The sequence below is a fragment of the Eretmochelys imbricata genome, chromosome 4 (genome assembly GCF_965152235.1).
Source record: "Eretmochelys imbricata isolate rEreImb1 chromosome 4, rEreImb1.hap1, whole genome shotgun sequence".
In the NCBI taxonomy this organism is placed as follows: domain Eukaryota; kingdom Metazoa; phylum Chordata; order Testudines; family Cheloniidae; genus Eretmochelys; species Eretmochelys imbricata.
The window spans coordinates 33,914,023-33,935,140 of record NC_135575.1 but is presented as its reverse complement, the minus strand read 5'-3'; the positions used below and the strand labels follow the sequence as shown (position 1 = coordinate 33,935,140).

General features: G+C 39.3%; 1 protein-coding gene across 2 annotated transcripts in view; it reads right to left on the bottom strand.

Moving 5' to 3' along the window:
• Positions 1-1,136: 1,136 nt before the first annotated feature.
• GSTCD (glutathione S-transferase C-terminal domain containing) overlaps positions 1,137-21,118 on the bottom strand; it is a 109,789-nt gene continuing 89,807 nt past the window's right edge. Inside the window, exons 7-11 of one of the 2 annotated variants that reach the window (XM_077814398.1) lie at positions 20,904-21,032; positions 14,573-14,706; positions 12,289-12,319; positions 6,805-6,874; positions 1,137-2,172 (exon numbers count right to left, since the gene is read on the bottom strand). In XM_077814398.1, the coding sequence (XP_077670524.1) occupies positions 2,036-2,172; positions 6,805-6,874; positions 12,289-12,319; positions 14,573-14,706; positions 20,904-21,032 (501 nt within the window). In that variant the 3' untranslated portion in view covers positions 1,137-2,035. The remainder of the gene's footprint in view (positions 2,173-6,804; positions 6,875-12,288; positions 12,320-14,572; positions 14,707-20,903; positions 21,033-21,118) is intronic. The other variant, XR_013345824.1, reaches the window with a different exon arrangement.

The following is a 21,118-nucleotide window of genomic DNA, read 5'->3' as shown; positions in this document are numbered from 1 at the left end:
TCAGAGGATGGCTTTCCTTTCCCCATCTCTGCAAGCATCTTGTAGATTCGTGTGCAACACTCATTGAGAGTTAAGGTGATAGCCACACTGACAAAACTTTAGTTATATTTTAAATTAACAAATTTCAAAATTCATAAATGCACCAAATCAGTAAACCTGTCAAGCAAATTCATTATATTCTATTTTGATTTGTGTTCATGTCAATGAATGATGCTACTAATTTAAATTAAGATATAAAGATGCTACTACACAAGAGGTTCATTTTCCTTTTACTGTAACGCAGTGGTTCCCAAACTAGGGGCACCGCTTGTTCAGGGAAAGCCCCTGGCGGACAGGGCGGTTTGTTTACCTGCTGCGTCCGCAGGTTTGGCTGATTGCGGCTCCCACTGACCGCGGTTCACCACTCCAGGCCAATGGGGGCTGCGGGAAGGGTGGCCAGCACGTCTCTTGGCCTACGCCACTTCCCGCAGCCCCCATTGGCCGAGAACAGCGAACTGCGGCCACTGGGAGCCGTGATCGACCGAACCTGTGGACGCAACAGTTAAGCAAACCGGCCCGGCCCGCCAGGGGCTTTCCCTGAACAAGTGGCACCCCTAGTTTCAGAACCACTGCTGTAACATATATATGGGAGATATTTTCACAGGGTTCCCATAATGCATCTGTCTACACATTTTAAATTTAGTAAAAATAAGTGAAGATGACAGATAAAAATTCAGCATTTCCAAATATAACTATTACTCTGTTTTAGGAACAGCACAGACATCAGCCAGCACTGGCAACGAGTTTCTCAATCTAAGATGAATAGCAATCCTTGCCAAGGTAAGTAGGTATCTCTTTTGGTGAAAAATGCATAGTCAGCAACAAACACATTTTGTGAATTCATGTCAATTTTGCCAAAACTATTTTGTTTAAAAAATATCTAAAATATCTAAATGTTTTGTTTTGACATTTTTGAATGAAGCATTTTGATCTTTTGATTCAAAATTACTTTTTGTTTAAAAATTTCCTTTAATTTTACTAAAAACATTAGATGCTCAAAATGGAAACACCACATTTCAATTCAGGACAAATAAAACATTTCATTCAACCTGAAATTATTATTATTGTTACTATTATTATTATATTAACCAAAAATATTGAATAATTTCATTTTCAAATCAATCCAAAACCTTTTTTTTTTTTTTTTTGCCAGCAACCAAAAATCTCTGTCATATATCCAGCTCTAATCAGGAGGCTCACACAGTGTCTGCCTCTGTCTGTCTGTTCAGTGGATAAACAGAAGGATTTTGTTCTAAGAGGCTGTCCACTCTTTCAGATTCCTCAGCACAGAATTCTCATGCCACACATCCAAAGAAATTTGAAATGTTAAAAACAAATTAAGAGATTAAAATATGTATTTTGATGAGTAGAATGATGCAGAAAGTATTTCAAGGATCTTTCTCAAAAACAATACTGTTACAGCAGTGTAGATTTTTTATAACAAAAAGTCAACTAATGCCATACAGTATGTACGATCTATTATTGTACAGACTGCCCATAAAAAGTCACACCATAAATATGTGACTAGATTTTTCAAATGTAAGTACAAAACATTCAGCAACTCTTACTGTCCATCTGGAGACCTACATTGCTGTCAGATAAATACTCAACCTGTGAACATAAATATGGTTTTGAGTTGTAATTTCAAAATTTGAAAAACCAGCGGAGATGGCTGTACTGAAAAGAAAATCACCTTTCCAGCAATGAAACCAAAACTTTTCCAACCTTTACTGGTGGATATTACTCTGTGGACAGGTGAATACTTCTGAGGATTCTCATTATGAAAGGCAGCAGTCATTTAATAACATATTACAAGTAGGATTTGTGATGCTCTGTTGGCAGCCAACTTTCCAACCCTTTTCCTGCTACTTCCTCTTCTGAAGACCATGGGTTCAGGATGTTTGATGTCTGCTTCCCAGCAGTTTGAACCCCTGGATGTTATCAGGCGTTGATCATGATTGATGCCTAAATTAAAATTAAATATAAATCTCTTAACCTAAATAGGGACACCCACTACCATGTTGTTCTTTGGGGAGCAACTCTCTGGCTCCATGGACATCACTTGGACAGAGTAGTTGCCTCCTTCTGCAGCCCATGCCCGATCCAGATCCACCAGCCCCATACAGTGTTTTCCTAAAACATCAGAACAAAAACAGAAACATTAAAAGACCTCCTTAATTTTTAGTAGAAACATATGATGTACAAAGAAATGTACCCTTTGGCATAAGAATCATAGAAGATTAGGGTTGGAAGAAACCTCAGGAGGTTATCTAGTTCAACCACTTGCTCAAAGCAGGACCAACACCAACCAAATCAACCCAGCCAGGGCTTTGACAAACCAGGCCTTAAAAACATCTAAGGATGGAGATTCTACCAACTCCCTAGGTAACCCATTCCAGTGCTTCACCACCCTCCTAGTGAAATAGTGTTTCCTAATATCCAACCTAGATCTCCCCCACTGCAACTTGAGACCATTGCTTCTTGTTCTGTCATCTGCCACCACTGAGAACAGCCTAGCTCCATCCTCTCTGGAACCCCCCTTCAGGTAGTTGAAGGCTGCTATCAAATCCCCTCTCACTCTTCTCTTCTGCAGACTAAACAAGCCCAGTTCCCTCAGCCTCTCCTTGTAAGTCATGTGCCCCAGCCCCCTGATCATTTTGGTTGCCCTCGGCTGGACTCTCTCCAATTTGTCCACATCCTTTCTGCAGCGGGGGGGCCAAAACTGGATGCAATACTCCAGATGTGGCCTCACCAGTGCAGAATAGAGAGGAATAATCACTTCCCTCCATCTGCTGGCAATGCTCCTGCTAATGCAGCCCACTTTGCCGTTGGCCTTCTTGGCAACAAGGGCACACTGCTGACTCATATCCAGCTTCTCATCCACTGTAATCCCCAGGTCTTTTTCTGCAGAACTGCCGCTTAGCCAGTCGGTCCCCAGCCTGTAGTGGTGCATGGGATTCTTCCTTCCTAAGTGCAGGACTCTGCACATGGCCTTGTTGAACCTCATCAGATTTCTTTTGGCCCAATTCTCCAATCTGTCTAGGTCACTCTGGACCCTACCCCTACCCTCCAGCATATCTAACTCTCCCCCCAGCTTAGTGGAAGGGAGGGAGACACTCGCCAAGAGACAGTAGGTAACTCCGCCCCATGGGAGTCTCTGGAACCCACTGGCTGCGGGAGAGGGGTGCTCATTGGCCAGCACTTCCCAGCTCCCAGGATTTAGCCCAATGCAGGGGCCATACAGAGCCTCTTTCAGCTCCGTTACAGCCCACTCTACCCACCTGAAGTAGGAATGGGAACTTGGCCTGACAGATGCTGCAGGTCTAGCTAATCGCCTGTTTAGGGGGTCAGGATGGAATTTTTCTGCAGTGAGGCAATTGGAAGGGCACCAGGGAGTTTTCTGATTTCCTTGCAGCATGTTCAAGCCAAAAGAGGTTGAGTAGGAACACGCTTAATTTCTAACTGAGGTACTGGGGTGGAGTTGTTTATTCATTGCAACTTGCAGCCAGTTTCCAGTACAGTTAAGAGAATAAAATGAATGGTCCCCAACCTTGGGCTCATGTGATAAGGTGAACCTTTGTGGGTCAAGGTCCTCACCCTGCTGCAACCCCTGTCCCCCTTGCAGGGGGGGAAGGAGCTAGCACTGAGAGAGAGCAGAGTACTGGGGGGTAGGCTGAGGAGAGCCTACCCTGCATTATGAGCCTACCTAAGGCAAATTATGATTAGAGCCTACCTAATGCCAATTATGATTATATGGTAAAGAGCCCTGTAACCCTTCTACTGGAGCCAATTAAATGCCTGGTATTGGAGAGCATGGATAGTGGCAGGTAGTGCCCTCTCCCTTGTGTTAGAGTTTAATACAAATTGCGGACTGCCGCTTAATGCCATGCATGTGTCTGCCCTCATCAGTTACATAGAGTTTAATTACTTCTAGAGATCAGAACAAAAACTTCATTTTCGAAACATTTCGGAATAAATCTGAGCAACTGTAGAGGAAAAGACTGAATTGTTCTTGGTTTAGAATTTTGTAGCATAGTAAAATAAAGCCAAAGCCATCTGTTTTATTTACAGATTTCAGGTGATTGTTGTTCAATACATTTGCTTCCTATCTATGTCCAAACTATCTGAACTGATAATCCACAGAAAAGTTAGAACTTTTAGCAGTTTCACAACCCTTACAAGAAAGTTTCATCAATATCTTGAGATGTATTAAAGATTCATAATTATAAGTCCTGAACAAGATGCAAAAGGTATTATAGTCTCTCCTTTTCATACTCCAATGCTCTTATCTATGGCTTGATAAAATAACACAATTTAATGCATTTGGGATCAGCGAGTCACTACGGTACATTTCACAAAAGCTGACACACAGTTTTTTAGTCACAGATACCCGACAGTAATTGGTACTATATAACCACCATTGATAGATAAACAGACTGAACTGTTGTGACCAGGCCTTTAAGTTTGAGGTGTTTATCTGGTGTCACACGGGCAGCATGACAAACCAATAAACCTGTATTATTTTACAGAAGTTGTGTGACCCACAGTAAGCATTACTACATATATAATTTTTTCTCAATCTTAAAAGACTGGAAAAAAAAGCAGAATAAACCACTTTCTCACTATCTACAAATATAGAAAAAAAAGACACCCCGCCCCTCCAAAATTGTTTCCATGCTTTCAATCATTTAAAACGCTTCTTTAAAAAGAAAATCTGAAGTGCATTTGATGTAGCTTTTCAATACCTGATCTTGTCTTGTCAAAAGAACATGAATCTGACACAAATGTAGTCTGACTTAAACCACAGCAACCACACCCCTATAAAGATTTTCAGTAGAACAGAATAGTCTAATGTCTAATGGAATAGAATAGAATACAAAAATAATGTTCATTTTAAAATAGAAATCCCAATGAGGTTTTTTTTTCTTGGGGAAACAAGTTTGTGAGGAAAAGTGTACAATTTCTATGAGACAGAGAACATACAAAAAGTTGAAATGATTCAAAAACACCTGACATTTTGTATCAAAAGGCAGACAGAAGCTCATTTGATGTCCCTTCCCTCTCTTTTGAACTGGCAGTTTCCTTCCCATCTCCCATGGCTATCTCACAAGCAAAAGAGAAGACACCCTTCTCACTGGGTGGAGTATAATTGTCAGCTGTAACCCTGACCTTTTTTTTTTCCTGTCTAAATATAGCAGGGATAGCAAAACAATCATATCTATTTTTAAGTAAAATTGGAAATTATCTCAGAATCTGCAGTATTTCCTTTAGTAGTCTGAACTATAGAAAATACCTTGAATACCATAAGTGCAGCTTTTTAAAATGTATTTAGATTAGTTGTTCCTACTGCCTTTGATGTATTTCATAAGTGTTTTTGAGCCAAGAATATCTACCTGCACTCCCCAACAGTGTCTGCCCTACCTTGGCTTGAATCGTTTTTTTAACTTGAAAACTAGCTTGTAATCTCCCTTTTCCCTTTGGAAGATTAAATATTGCAGACGAATGATACATCCATCTGCCACAGTTAAGCTAATTCTTTGTCCACTCTTGAACATCTGTCATTTGTAACTACTCTACACAAGAACTAGACATGGACTTAAGCTGTAAGATGTGGATCTAGGTTCAGATATCAACCTAGCGAATATCTATGTTTTTGGGGACATTTGCATCTGGGATCTAGTAAAAGCCTTTCCTTAAAAAAGTAATAGCCTTCCCCTTTACTTTGGATCAGCCTCTCCTTTTTAATTAATACATGGCTGACTTGAGCCATAACTGCCAACAGGTGAGGACATTTTCCAGCACTTAATGAGTCGCTGAAGGAAGCGAGAGACCAATGCACGTTAGTCCAGCTGGTCATTAATTGCATGGAAATGCTCAACCTGCAGATAGTTTTTGCTATTATATACCATGACAATATAAACATGTAAAACAGAAAAACATAACTTACCATTTAATACATCAAATAGCTAAAACCTGAACTGCACATTGGCACAGACATATTACTGGTTTTTTTCCTAGGAGTTGGAAGCCAGTACACTAACCAAGTAGCTTCATTCTCAGAATGCTGCTAGATTTAATTATCCTTAATTAGTCTTTAAAAACGCACTCTGACCAATGTATCTAGCTTGTTCTTACTAGTGAAGTTGAGTATATAGGTCTATCTTCCTGTATCTTTCCTTGATAATTCCCTTTATACAGGGGTTACAGCAACTTCCTTTCTGGTCACTTAAGTCCTTCAATTTCAAAGAAGTTTTAAATATCTCTGCTAAAGATATTCCTATCTTTGCTACTTTCTGCACAATTCTTGGACAGTTCCCATCTGGCCCTGGATGTTTGTCAGAGAGTTTTTTAAATGATTTATCACCAACTACTATATCATGTTTAATATATCTAGGGGTTTCATACTGCCACCCATTGCCAGAGTATCTAAATACTTTTCACAGGAGCTAGATTGACTTCAGGAAGTCTTCTCCCTTTTCAGGGTATGGAGGGGGAAGGAGCTGGTGCAGAGACATAATGATCAATAAAATGTCAAATTATACTCTAGCTCATATTTTAAAAACTTCAACCAGGAAAAATGCTTCACTACCAGAGTGAAAAAAGATACAGCAAGAGAAACACTCAGTGCTGTAAGTGTGCTGAGAAAACAGCAATTTAATTCCCTATTGATTAATGTACCAGTGTTTCCCATATATCATAAGCTCAGCCCATCACTAAATATAGTGCATATATTCTACACAACAGCTGATCTGTGGAAATGCATACCTATTAGTCTGCGTTCGGGTGGAAGCTGAACAGCTGTCTGATCTGCAAATCTGCAAAGAATCATGTGCTCCTAGAATTAAAAAAACACAGAAATATGGTTTTATTTCATTACTCTTTAAAAGTTATTTAATTTCAGCATAAGAAAACCTATTTAAACATTCAATGGTACCAGAAAACTCTGTGTGTTGAATATTTTTCTATGACAATTAATTTATACTTGTACTTATTTCAGCTCCAAGTCAGCCTTTGAAAGTGTGTACCACTTAAGTTTGAATAACCACACCCATACTTCTACTTCCCTATATTTTTGGGGAAGTGAGTTTGTCTCTGGATCAGACTTCTCTATTTCCATTCAGCAGGGGAATTGGACACAGCCCCCAACAACAAGGCAGTGTTCTTGAGTGGCATACTTCAGGCTGCTTAAGCCCTTCCCGTATGCACCAATCGGCAGCCAAGTCATCCTACTGCTACAGGGTCAGACTTGGACGTCCTCTCCCCATTTGTGGGTAGCATTCAAACTGCAGTGTGGAGGCACTCAAACATCCTGCGTCTTCCAACAGTAATGATTCAGAAGCAGAAAAGAATCACCATCACTCTTGTTGGGGACAAGGCAACGTTCCATTGCTCAAATCCCACCCAAATCAGTATAGAATCAATTTGAAATTGGAGTCCAGTGTTCCACACCTTGACATGGGGAAACTCTCTCAACTCTATAGCACAAAATAAATTTAAACAAAAGTAGAAACTTCCTTATAAGATATCAAGAACTGACTCTGACTTCAATTTTTAGCCTTTGGCTAGCAAGACAAATGAAGCAGGGGTAGGTAAGTTAACCATTCTCACAGTGGGATGGGGAAAGATTGTGATGCAATGACAACTGAAAAGAATGCTCCTGAAAGCTATACTAAGTGGGACACCTGAAATTTCAAGTGCTAAGACCTAACAACCACAACCAGAGCCAGCGCTAGCCATTAGCAGACTAAGCAACTGCTTAAGGCCCCAAGCAGCAAAACGGAGCCCCTATTCACTTTTTGTTATGTGTTGGGAGGAGCAAAATATTCCTGCTTAGGGTCCCCAGAGGGTTAGCACCAGCTCTGGCAAGAACTATTTCATAATTGTCCAGCTTTATAGAGCCCTCTGTAACAACAGATGGCAATACAGACATGAGAAACTTTTCTATAGAACATAACAGAGAACCAAAGTTAGAGCTCTGAAAATGAGTACCTTTTTCTTAAATCAAACTAGGTTATCCTTTCATTCTTGGTTAATATAAAGAGATGATTTGTAAAGGTTCAGTCCCTGCATTAGGTGAAGGGACTGCAAGCTCAGATGTGTCTGTCTGACTTCTAACTTTTTACCAGCTATTCGGGCTGCTGGAGCAGCTGTTTGGGAAGCTTGAAGAAGCTGGAGCAGTTGGTCAGAGCAGGAAGAGCTGCTAAGAAAAAACCCCCAAATTAAGCCTCCAGGCAGAGGCTTCCAAAAGCACCTGGCTTTGGTACAGGAGGGGCAGTCAGAGCTAGTGGGAAAGGTACTGGAGGAGGCTCCAAGTAAGGGAAAGCAGCGGCAAGTAAAAACAACTCTGAGCTGGGAAGCTAAGCTATTGTCATTTCAGTGAATGAATGAAGGGTAGCTCCTATATCTCAGGCTGTAACATCGCCTCGGTAGGGTATGGGGCCACACTCAAAGTCTCTAAAGAAACAGGCTCAGCTCAGTTTTCTCATAGAAAGAATGAGCATACACAGAACTCCCTGCCTTCATCTGGTTACCCCACCCAACCCAGAGAGCCCACTGCCCCTGCCAGTTCTGCAGCCTGTTAAACCAGATCTGAACTCTGAGGTAAGCATTATCACTCAACTAACTTGAAAAATGAGGACTGGCTTGTGAATACACAAAAACATCTCACTTTGCTGTGGAGACAACCTGAAAGTTTAACTAGCGTCCAGGTAACGACTATATAATTTCCCCTTCAAAAGAACAGCAACCTGTCACATTTCCTGATGGTAGATATGGCGCAGCCATTATCAGGACAAAGAACATCATAATTAAAACTATCCAGCTTTCTGTGTGGTTAACTTGCTCTCTAGAGAGAGCAAATTCTACTAAGTTGTCAAAGCTAAATATGAGAAGTAATTTGGTTCCTACCTTCCAACCATCCCTCAGGGAAAGATAAAAAATGTGGCCATTGAGTGTCTTCTGGCGCAAGCCTACAACCATCATAGCCCTAGTTTTGCAACTTTAAACTCTAATGAATCAAGGCAAAATGATCCCATCAGAAAAGTAAAATGATAGCAGATAGACCAAGGTGACCAACAGTGAATGGATTCCATGTACACTATATCCCTGTTGGTCTATTATAAGTCTTGTTATGTACAAATAAAGTAAATTGGTTTAAAAAAATCAGATTTATCATTATATGGGAATTGTCATTCTTCTTGATGTCTCCTTTGATCTCTCAAAGGAAGTTAAGAAAAATGAATTTAAAATGGGAACTAAAGGACACAGGCAATGTCTGCCCACCACATTGAAACTTTACTCTGAAACCTGTCATTGAAACTTTAGTCACTAGTCAATAATTTTAACCAATATACTAACGTGACATACAAAAATGCTTATAGCTATCTGTATAACCAAAGTTAATTATAATTAAGGCTGTACAAAAATCTCAGGCCATGATTTTGTTGTGGAAACCATAATTTCCAGCACTCACTGCAACTATTTTTGCAATGCCCCTCACTGAAATTTGGCCTGACCACCCCTCTGTTATGACAGGGGGGCAGCCAGGTGAATTTTTAGTGAATGATGTTGCGATGTGGCACCACGAGGGCTTCCCCTGGTCCTAGCCCTATTGGAGGCCCAAGCACTAGCACTGTCCCCACACACCAGCAGCCACGGTTGAAGTCTTCGAGGTTGTGCTTCTGCTCCAGTTGGCATTGCGATCTGGCACATGGGGTCATAATGCCACTGAAACATGCCCTTCTGTCATGATGGCAGAGTGACCAGGCCAAATTTCAGTGAGTAGTGTTGTGCCAGCCTTCCACAGGGCCTCCAGGGGTCTCTGAGCTGAGAACTGTTCTAGGGTGCAGGGGTTCAGGCCCCCTCATACCCTGGGCATTGGAGGAAAGGGGCTGTATCCAGAGGTGTGGCCCCTCTCCCCCCCAACCACCAGGCCTCCAAGCATGGACGACAATCTCAAGGACTTTGCTTTCCACAGCTGCCAGTAAGAGGAGCTGGATGGAGGGGCTTGTGCCTCCTGCATGGGTGGGAAAGGGGACTGGCAATACCCAGCCCCCTCACAGGGGCTCCAGAAGTGGGGGCTGTGGGTGGATGACCTTGAGAGTTTCAGTCCTGCACCCACCTCCACTTCTGCCCAGAGTGGGCCCCTGCCACAGCAACACTGCAACTTTAACAAACTGGTTGCAACTTTTGGAACCTCTCCTCCCGACAAAAATCACAGCTTTCTTATAGCCTTATTTATAACCAAAGTTATTTGAGGTACAGTAAGCTGTATTTATTATTTATGTTGTGGTTGACCTAGGCACTACGGCAAATACAAACAACAATAAGAACTAGCCAATACCTCTACACTAATTATAAGATTCCTTATCTAAACTTTCTAGGGATGAATTAATTTAAAAAAAAAAAACATTTAAGGTAGAGTGGCTTGTTAACACCTCTGCAGTCATAGGACAAAAAGATGGGATAAGTGGATTAGTGCAATAAGCCATAAATCTAGTTTGTCTGTTCAGTCCATGATTTTTAGCGTCTTGCAGAGTTATGAATTCAATTTCCCAGGCTGGTCTTTTGAAAGTGTTGTGCAGTTTTCCTTTGAGGATGACTAAATGCAAGGTGGAAAAGATTGTTTAGCATAAATAGTTAGCATTTAGCTGTGACACTTGGAATACCTTTCCCTATATTTCTCAGACCTGAAGAAGAGGTTTGTGTGGCTCAAAAGCTTGCCTCCCTCACCAACAGAAGTTGGTCCAATAACAGGTATTACCTCACCCACTTCATCTTTCTAACACGCTGGGGATGACACGGCTACAACTACAATGCATGTGACAACTTAACAGTCCTCAGACTTATTTGTGAATTTGTCCCAACATTGACAACTAGTTTGTCAAAGCACTATGAAAGTGACATTGACACAGATATTCAGATTATTTATTTATTTCTATGGACACAGAATGCTAGGGGCTGAAAGGAACATATGGCGTTTTCTTCCTACTGTTCAAGTATGAGGAGGTTTCTCAAGGTTCTAGGGACTTTCTGCAGTTAAGTTACTGTACAACATCAAGAGTCCTAAGATGTCCACAGGGAGATCTGAGAAGACAAAGCAAAAATGCTGGTGAGCATTTCCAAGGTAGGTCCTCCAAATACAGGATCATGACAGACAGAGGCGACACATACCTGTTGGTGGTGGGAGGGGAGAAGGGGAAGAATTTAAAGGTTTTGGTGGTATGCAGCCGGATTCAGGGAAAGGCATATAAGCCCTGGCAGAAATCTGAGAGAGCATGTTATCCCGCGTGACCCCCCACATCACCTCTGATTACAGAAGAGGTAAGAACTGGCTCAAAAATTACATATAAGGAAACAAATTTAGGCAAAAGAAACAGTAAAATCCAGTCGTCCATGAATGAGAATTCATTATTGAACAAAAAGTCCTCTTATTTTGAAATCAAAAATTTTAGTTAACACTACACCCAGTCACACACTGGAGAATGATTAGAGAAAGAGATACTACAACTATTCAAAGGTTTGTTGATCAATGACATTTTAAACTCATCTTAAATCATATATAACATATATTAAATGTATATTAAATACTTTAATTTTAATTAAAATTTAATTAAAATAATTGCTAAAACAATCTTAGTAAAGAATTGTATTTATTATTTATTTCTATTTATAAAAGTGCCTATCCAATGCTCAAGGTACAAATTAAGGAGAAGCACTATCATTAGATAGAGAAAAATCTGAAGCTTACAATAGAGTGTATTGACTTTAATAAATAAGTTGCTGTACAGAAAGCAAGCTAGTTCTTTAAATATTTTTCAGATAAGAGCTATTGGAAAATGATTTCTCTAGAAGCAAGCAGTCTACAAAAATGCTCCTATACATTTAATTAGGTCTATATACCTAAGAACAATCAATACTTACACTAAAGTCTATAAAGTGAGTGGTATCCAGAAGATTTTAAATGAAGCATGTCAAAACACGAATCTTAGGGGTGTTTTACTTATCTTTACTAAGGGATAAAGTTCTTTTATGGAGAAATCATCTGATTTTATTTTACTGAAAATAAGCCTTTTTTTTTTAAAGTGGAAGGAATGTGAGTAGATCTGAATTATTAAACATCATTTACATTGTGTGTTCATCCTCATAATTAAAAGATAAACACAGATTATTCATTCCACTACAAACCGCAGGGAAAATGCAGAAAAGGGCACACAAAGAAAACCTAACCACTGAAACACGTTTACATACCTTATAGGATAAAACTTCCTTGAACCGATGACTGAAACAGAAAAGGAGATTGATTCAATCAACATTAGAAATAACCAAGATTGAAAACAGAAGTAATTTTTAAACACTTGATTGAATTCTAAACAAAATATTTTTATCTGGAGGCTGTGAAGCTGTATTCAGAAGCAGAAACTATGACAGCTTTAGTTCACTTGAGTAGAAAAGGCACATTACAAGTAATTTTATGTTTTACTGTACTATTTATAGAAGTTTTTTCTTTAACCATTATAAATACTACACATTTTTATAAAACTGGCTTTGTCTATATTCTATATAAATACTCTGTGTCATAGCCACATATATCCCCTATAGCAGCCGTTCTCAAACTGTGGGTCAGGACCGCAATGTGGGTCACGACCCCGTTTTAATGGGATGGCCAAGGCTGATGTTAGACTTGCTGGGGCCTGGAGCCCAAGCCCAAGCCTCACCACTTGTGGCCAGAGATGAAGCCCGTCATGGTGGGGCTTGGGCTTTGACCCCCCTCTGCTTGCTTGGGGCTCAGGGGTCACACAGTAATTTTTGTTGTCAGAAGTGGGTTGCAGTGCAATGAAGTTTGAGAACCGCAGTCCTACAGTATATATACACATGCCTTTTGTGTCTGACATACCACAAAACTGCATTATTTTTCACTAGAATTGAATTAAATACTTTGTGCCCAGTTACTGTGGAATGTTTTCTAATATTACCAACTTTAAAAAAATTAAACTGTAGTCCCCAGGCTGAGCTGCTGCATTGAGAGCTAGATAGTCTCCTATATGCTTTAGAGCCTTTAAAATTGTAAATGTTAATAAAAAACACGACACTTGGGTGGCATTTCTACAGCACCTTTGAACAAAAGATCTCAAACATCTTCACAAACCTTAATGAATTTCCAGTCTAAAATTGTAATTAACTTGAAGTTAAATGATAACTTATTTTTTAAAGGCTGACTAGATGCTGAAAGTAGTTTCCAGTATTACATCTGCCCCTATATCCCCCTGCCCATTTTTGCAACTTTACAATTGTATTATCCTGTTTTTTAAAATATGTTTTCCTCCTTCTTGCTATGTGAAAGATGCGAACAAACAAAAGAGGAAACATACTATACAGGATATAGAACACAACTGGAGGAACATAATGTGCTGTCAAATGCACAAAGTAATCAAACTGAAAAAACAAATAGTTATTCTCTAATCGCTTTCAGTTACAGCAATCTTAGATGTTTCTTGTAAAAGTAGTAAGAAAAATATTTTCAAACAAAAATATATTATTTTTAGGTTGATGAATCCCTTTTAAGATAGAAAGACTTATTTATGTCAGCCAATATAGATCCAAAGAGCATTGTATTTTCTAATAAAACCCGAATTTTATAACCTTGGAAATTCAAAAGGTAAGAGTCTACTTCAAACTATAAACCAGTCTGAAAGTATGAAAATACACGATTAAAGCTACTCAATCTCAACTCTGCCCTGAAACACTCTAGCCTTCATTCCCATATACCTACTTCTTAAAATGTGTTATTTTTGGATCAAGGGCGTTAAAAAGCCCAAAGCCTAAGGGTTATGAACATGAACATCTTAAATCTGGAGAAGACAATAAGTACAGTTTGTGGTAGAAATATCAAAAAGATTAACCTAAGAGCAGTCGGCTTGATTGACCAGGTATTACTTTCGTTTTATGCTAGTGTAAATCCACCTAAATCAATGGGGTTTCACTGGTGGTGAACTGCAGTAACATATTTGTCAATCAGTCCCATTGTAACTGACTGCATACACATTATGTGTCTAGCACTGAGCGTGATACTCCCCACACCACACACACACTTCATTATCCATTATTGTTTTAATGAAATTTCCATAAATTCATTATCTTGGAGTTGGAGGTTAGTACAGTACATGTTGATTCCCTAGCACTATATTTAATAACACTTATGTAATTGGTGGCATATAAAATCTTTGTGAACTGTGTTGAATGACGGTCTTTGACACGTAGTCAGGAATTAGTAAAGTATCCCCTTTCTCAGTGAAGTATATATTTCTGGAAAGAAGGCTGTAGGTATCTTTGTGGTCACTGATGAGGTGAACCTGTTTGTCCTGGATAGTTAAAGTCAACTTACAGTTTTTCAGTGTTGGCACAGAAACTTTATGGGGCAGAGTTAAGATTCTTTGGGTGACATTGTCTATTTACATACTTTTGATTTTTTCCCCTCTTTATAGTGGAAATTTAACTTTACATTTCCAGTCCCTTGTACAACTAAATTCTTCACCTTCGTGGAAATGTAAATTTCACTGTATTCTGAATGAAACCATAACAGCAAGGGCAGATGACAAAGGCTGCATGAGCCTCGATGCAGTGCTCAATCACCATATCTGTTGCCACGCCACAAGCATGCAGAGCCACCTAAAATATATAAAAAAAGAAACCTTAACAGCACTGTTCTGTTCACTTACAACTCTATTTCTTAGCAGTTTTCTGGCTGACTGAATTATCTGAACATCTAAAGAAAATTCCCCATGCACTGCAGTGCAAGCTACCGGGTGAGGCAAAGGCCTATTCCCAACCACTCAGCTTCTGTGTCTCATGGCTCTGTCAGACATTTCTTTTGCTCATTTTAATGCCAAGGGAACTTCATGAAGCATTCATGTTGGTGGAGAAGCTACAGATGCTGAACTAAAGTTACTTGCCAATGACATTTTACAGGACATACCATATCAATTCAACTGAAGATACACATAAAATACATTTTAAAACAAACTCTCATGTTAGTTAGTAAAGAATTTCAGTCCAAGTAAGAAATCCTTAGAAATGTACAGAAATATTTTAAAGCTAAATTTTATAATAAAAACAATGTGTGAAACACAATAATCAGGAACACACACTGTGACAGAGTTCCTCCTCTGCCTTGGTGGGTCCTGCGCTTTTTGGTGGATTTGCTCGCCTCAGAGATTCACAACAGCCCTCAGTTTGGCCAGTTTTGCTAGTGGCTCAAACCTGCCATTCACTCAGCTAACCTCATCACTGATCAGCATGGGGAAAAGGAGGAGAACAATCCCCGCAGTCTCTGCTGACCCACCTAGTGGTTTGGGGGATAGGCCAGGGACCTTCCTCTCTGGTGGGACCCACAGTCCAGGTCACCTCCTCTTGTCTCAAATAGGGAGTTGAGGGGGTTGGGGGGAACCTGGGCCCACCCTCTACTCCAGGTTCCAGCCCAGGGCCCTGTGGATTGCAACTCTCTATAGTGTCTCTTGTAACAGCTGTGTGACAGCTACAACTCCCTGAGCTACTTCTCAATGGCCTCCTCCCAACACTTTCTTTATCCTCCCCACGGGACCTTCGTCCTGATGTCTGGTAACGCCTGTACTTCGCAGTCCTCCAGCAGTATGCCTACTCACTCTCAGCTTCTTTCGCCTCTTGCTCCCAGCTCCTCACACACGCCTCACTAACTAAAGTGAGGTCCTTTTTAAACCAGGTGCCCTGATTAGCCTGCCTGTCCTAATTGATTCTGGTAGCTTCTTAATTGGCTCCAGGCATCCTAATTAGTCTGCCTTAATTGGTTCCAGCAACTTCCTGATTGTTCTGGAACGGCCCATTATCTTACTCAGGGGAAAGGGACCTGCTTAATCTGGGGCTAATATATCTACCTTCTATCACTCTCCTGTAGCCATCTGGCCTGGACCCTGTCACAACACATATAGGTCACATTATATAGCATCTCTCATTGTAAGAAAATCTTAACACACTTTTGACTACTTGGTTTCTGTAAAGCCAAGAAAGAGGAAAAATATATGTAATCAAATTTAGGTTTGTGAGACAGCACCTTCGTAGCTGAGGTAGTTGATAAACAGGTATCTGACTAGTGATTCCAGATGTACTACTTGAGAAACCTTACCAAAGTTTGATTTTCAAATGTTGGGTGCTCAATACTTCCCACTTTGTCTGTCTTGTCTACTTGGACTGTGAGAGCCCTTGGGAAGGAACTGTGTCTTACTATGTGTTTGTACAGTGCTTTTCACAATAAGGGCTGCAATCTTGGTTGGGGCCTCTGGGCACCATCTCACTACATATAATCATATCCATATAAAATTTGCCAGTCTGTCACAATCTTTTTGTTACCAGGCTAAATTTTAAAAATTAAAGGCCAGATTGTGCAACTAACGCAGAACCTGGCATTGAGGCAGCGTGGAACCACAGTGCCCTATTTGTCCTGGAGCTTCCCAAAATTCAGGAGGCACACACCCACTGCACCACCCCTAGTGTCCATTCCCCTCCATGACCAGTCATAACCCTATATCCTCTCCATGCTCTTTGGAATGAATAGTGCACCAGGGAGCACTTCCCACACTAGTGGAACTCAGAGACTGCAACTGGGCTTGGCCCCTGTGAAGGAAGCACCTGGTTCCTGTACAGGGAAAGATCCCCATGTGCCAGTCCCTATTATGTAGCCACACAGGGGACAGAAATAATCTGGCCCTAAACAAATATGTTACAGTGACATAGGCAGCTACTACTGACTGATTACATTGACTTTACCATTTTGACGAAGGCAAGTTAATCATATACAGTATCCACATAAATGGTAGACCTTGTTATGGTATTACATGCAATAATTATACAGGATTCCAGTCAACGTATTACTGAGACTGGTAATTAAATAATACCCCTCCCCGCCACTATAAAACATAAACCTAGGTACTACGGAAAAATATCTGCCCACAATAGACTACATCAAAAGAACATTAAGGCTAAGGATACCAATTGATACAAGCCATTCGCATGTAGAGGAGAAAAGGACCATATATGCTCAAATACTTGAGCACAATAGGTGACCATATTAATGGTTGTTAATTTTCTCTATGGTCTCTGAGCAGTGGAGAAATTACAATGTGTTTTCCCTTTAACTGAATATTGTGCACACAGACATGCATTTGTGTGTGCTTATATAAATGTGTTTTAATCAGTCTTTAGCATAGCAGTTTTGAAACAAGGTTTAAACTCACATTTAAAGGTTCACAATAAGATTTTTGACTACAGAAATCAGAAGGCAAAATAACTTAAATCCCAAATTGGTGTAAAATCAAAACAGAACAGATAATGTGCTACTGTTGTCTGCAAATTGCTTTATGTAAGCTCAGTGAACAAAGCAATCAATCAGTACCTGTAGTTAATACAGTTGCAAACAGAAGGATCAGAAATATGCTTGTTAGTGTAGGAAAAGGTGTTATGGCTGTATCAAACAGACTGTTCATCACTGTATATAAAAACAAAGTATTTGAACAAAAATAATTTAAAAACAAGAGAAGATTTTTAAAAATCACAGCTACCAGGTTCAACACTGACTAATTCCTGTCTTCTCCCAGTTCACTTGTGGGGGGCAGGAGCTCTTCTTTCAGTGTAGTGATAAAACACAGATCTGGTACATGTAAAAGAAACATTAACTGCTGCTAACTAATATAGTAGAGAATTATTTTATTGATCCTGCATGACCTTTAAGCCCACTGACTTCTCCTTTCAGCTCAGCAGGATCCACAGAGTTGAAAACTGGATGTCATTAACAACATCCAATATAGAGTTTTGTCATGATGTCCTATTCTATTGGACTTCATATGAATCTGGACAACTAATTCATTTAGTTCTTAATGTATGCATTACAGTCACAAAATTGTATAATGATGGAGACACTTCCCCAAACACAGAAGCAACACAGCTGATGTAGTGGTAGTGTATATCTACACGCTGTGCGTCACATATCCTGAATGTCGGGACACCTCAGCATGGTTTACCATCTGCAGACAAGTGGCAGGAAAAGGAGGACTTATCAGGAGACCATATTTCTCTTTAATCTTTAATTCTTTGCCAGATTGAAAGAGACTCTAATGCGCCAGAAAACCAAGCCAAACTTTTCAACTGTTTTGCTTAGGTCAGCTCTGACAATATCAGTATCATCATTAAAAATAGCTAAGATCTTAAGGGGTATTCTGAATCTTGACATTTAAATGAGGACAATTCCGCATTACGAAGGCTTTTTCTACTTTTAGACTCCAGACCTTTGCTGTGCTTAGTAGCGTGAACTGGATCATATGTTAGAATACTCTGTTTTGGAACCGTGTTTTTCATTACTCCATGCATTTAAAATATTGCAATTTGATCTCATGAATAACAGGAATTATTTGGCAGACAAGTTCTTCTTAACTTACATTTGAAAATGTGAAGCTAACAATAAGCTAGCAACCAAATAGAACAGCACATCTTTATCTGAAGGTAGCTCAAAACAGTTACACATATTCCCCACTAATAAAAATCCGGACAGGTCAAGACTTCTTTGTCAGGTTTATATAAAATGTAATTTTTTGCCTCTTCCTTGTTTTCCAAGTACATAATATACAGCAACAAAATGAACAATGACAGGTTATTTTCTGCAGTGATAACAAAAACAATCTTTATTTTGATATTCATCTGGATGTCCATAATAACAAACTGAACAGCCTGCTTCCATATTTATCCTCAAAGTCATGACCAATGACTGCCTCAATCAGGAATATTTCATTGAGCACAACTAAGTTACACAGTGCTTAAAGAACATTTGAGTTGTGGCGGATTGGTTTAAAATGTTCAGTATGCAAACACTGTCAAGTAGTCTATACTGTCTGTGCCGCTGCTATGCCATTTTATGAACAATACAAACAGTATTTCAAATAATATGCTACAAGAAACTTAAAATACTTCTTTCATAATCAACCATATTCAGGGTACATTGAATTATTATATTTGAGAAAGTCTTTCTAGGACCTTTCAAGAACCATATCAGTTGTCAATTATTTCTATACGGTTTTATTTCTGTGTAATGATATTGCTTGGCTGTTGCATAGTGTTTAACATTTATCATTTGCAAATTATAACAATTTTGTCAATGTAACATGATTATTACTCATGAAATAAGAGTGCAAATGTATGTAATGTGAAATATTTGCACTACACTTCTGTTCCTTAAAGGCAGAATTAGCCAGTTTGAGTCTGAAGTGAAGCAGACTCTCTAGGAAAAATGACCTTATCCTGAGAAGTGAAGAGTAGCACATGATCTTATACTGCAGTCTTAGAGCCTAGGATAAAACTTCTGAAGTGACATTGGACCCAATAAAAAAGCAATGTTCCAGGTTTTCTTTGTAAATAACTTACATAATCAAGTCACTGAAACATGAACGAAGACCAGCACTTGAATAATTTTCAGCTGAAGGTCTTCTGACATACCCTGTAAAATTCCTCTAGTCACAAAACTCAGAAGTATAACAATTACTCCTATAAAGTACAACTCTCATACAACTCTCACTCTCATTTAATTTAGCCTTAATCTCAATAACAGAAAAATTGAACAGAGATTACATTGAATGCAAAACCTAGTGATTAATTTAAATGATGAACTACAATTGCGTGTTTTGTGTACAAGTTCTGGATTGAAGTAAATTATAAAGGAGATTCTGGCTTTTGGAAAAACATCTTGGGCTCCCAGTGTCAGATTTCTGTGATTTACCATAGCACAAATAGTTCAGCTGTACAGCTGGAAATGAATGGGCCTAAATAATCAACCCTTCATACTTATTCCTGAATTACAAGATTAAAGAAAAAACAAAAACACATTGCAGAGCACTGAGGATGTACCACTGAGCCATATGAACCACAAACCTGCAGTTATGTAAGCAGCCTAAGCTGTGGCCAGGACTGGCCTGCAAAATGGGTGACTTGTATGGCAGTCAGAACACTGAAAACGAGGAGTATTCCAGCCTGGGTATAAAGTCTGAGCCTTTAAATGCAACCTTTCCCTTCTCACTCACTCTGATACATATCCACTTGTTCCTTCTCAACTTCGCATCAAATTTAAGTTCTTTAAAGATCTTGACCTTTGAGGCCTTTCATAACTCCACTCTGATCTTGTCTTATTGTTCCCACTCCTCTGCTCCCTTTACTCTCCGAACACCTTATACTTGACTACCCCCCTTTGCATCCTTCTCTGAATTCTCTCTATATTGAAAATATTTCTAAAGTTCACATCACCATATATAAAGGTAAGTTTTTTACACCATCTTCCATGCTGCACCTTTCATACCACCTTGAGTCCCGGTGCAGTGAATATTGCTTTTCCATCTTCAAATCCTTCCTCAAAAAAGTACTGTTCTTTCATGAACCACTCTAACCATGAAGTGCTATGATAAATTAAAAAACAAACAAAAATACTCACCCTGCTACATCACAATACATCTCCCCATATAATCACACAATGCTAATATACTTTAAAGATCTTCTTAGACACCAACCTCTTTGGAACAAGAATATCTTCCTCATCTGTATTTTGCACATTGCAGAGAATGGTGTGATCACTCAACAAACAACTAAGAGCAGGGGGATAATATTACCTTATCTCCTAACTGTAATAAATTCAAAGCTGATTTCCTGCTGACAGAAAAAAAGTTTGTATAGCATCAGAAATGCCTGGCTTCATATTCCCAAGTACTGGAATTGTTTGTAAGTATACTTAATCACCTACAGAAAGAAACATTTTTTCTTAATAATCAGTAGACTCTAACGTTGAAAAATCAATCACTTACCCCAATGTTAAAAGTTCCTTTAAAATAGTCCAGGTTTGCTTGAATGAACCAAATATTGTGTAATCCTAATTCATCACTTCTGTCTTTAGCACGTACCAATGACAACTCCTTATTTTCTATCAGCACGACCTGGATTTCATATACAGGAAAATAAGTCAGCAATATTGCTCTAAAATCAAAATAAAATGATACTCACTATACAGTACCTCAATATT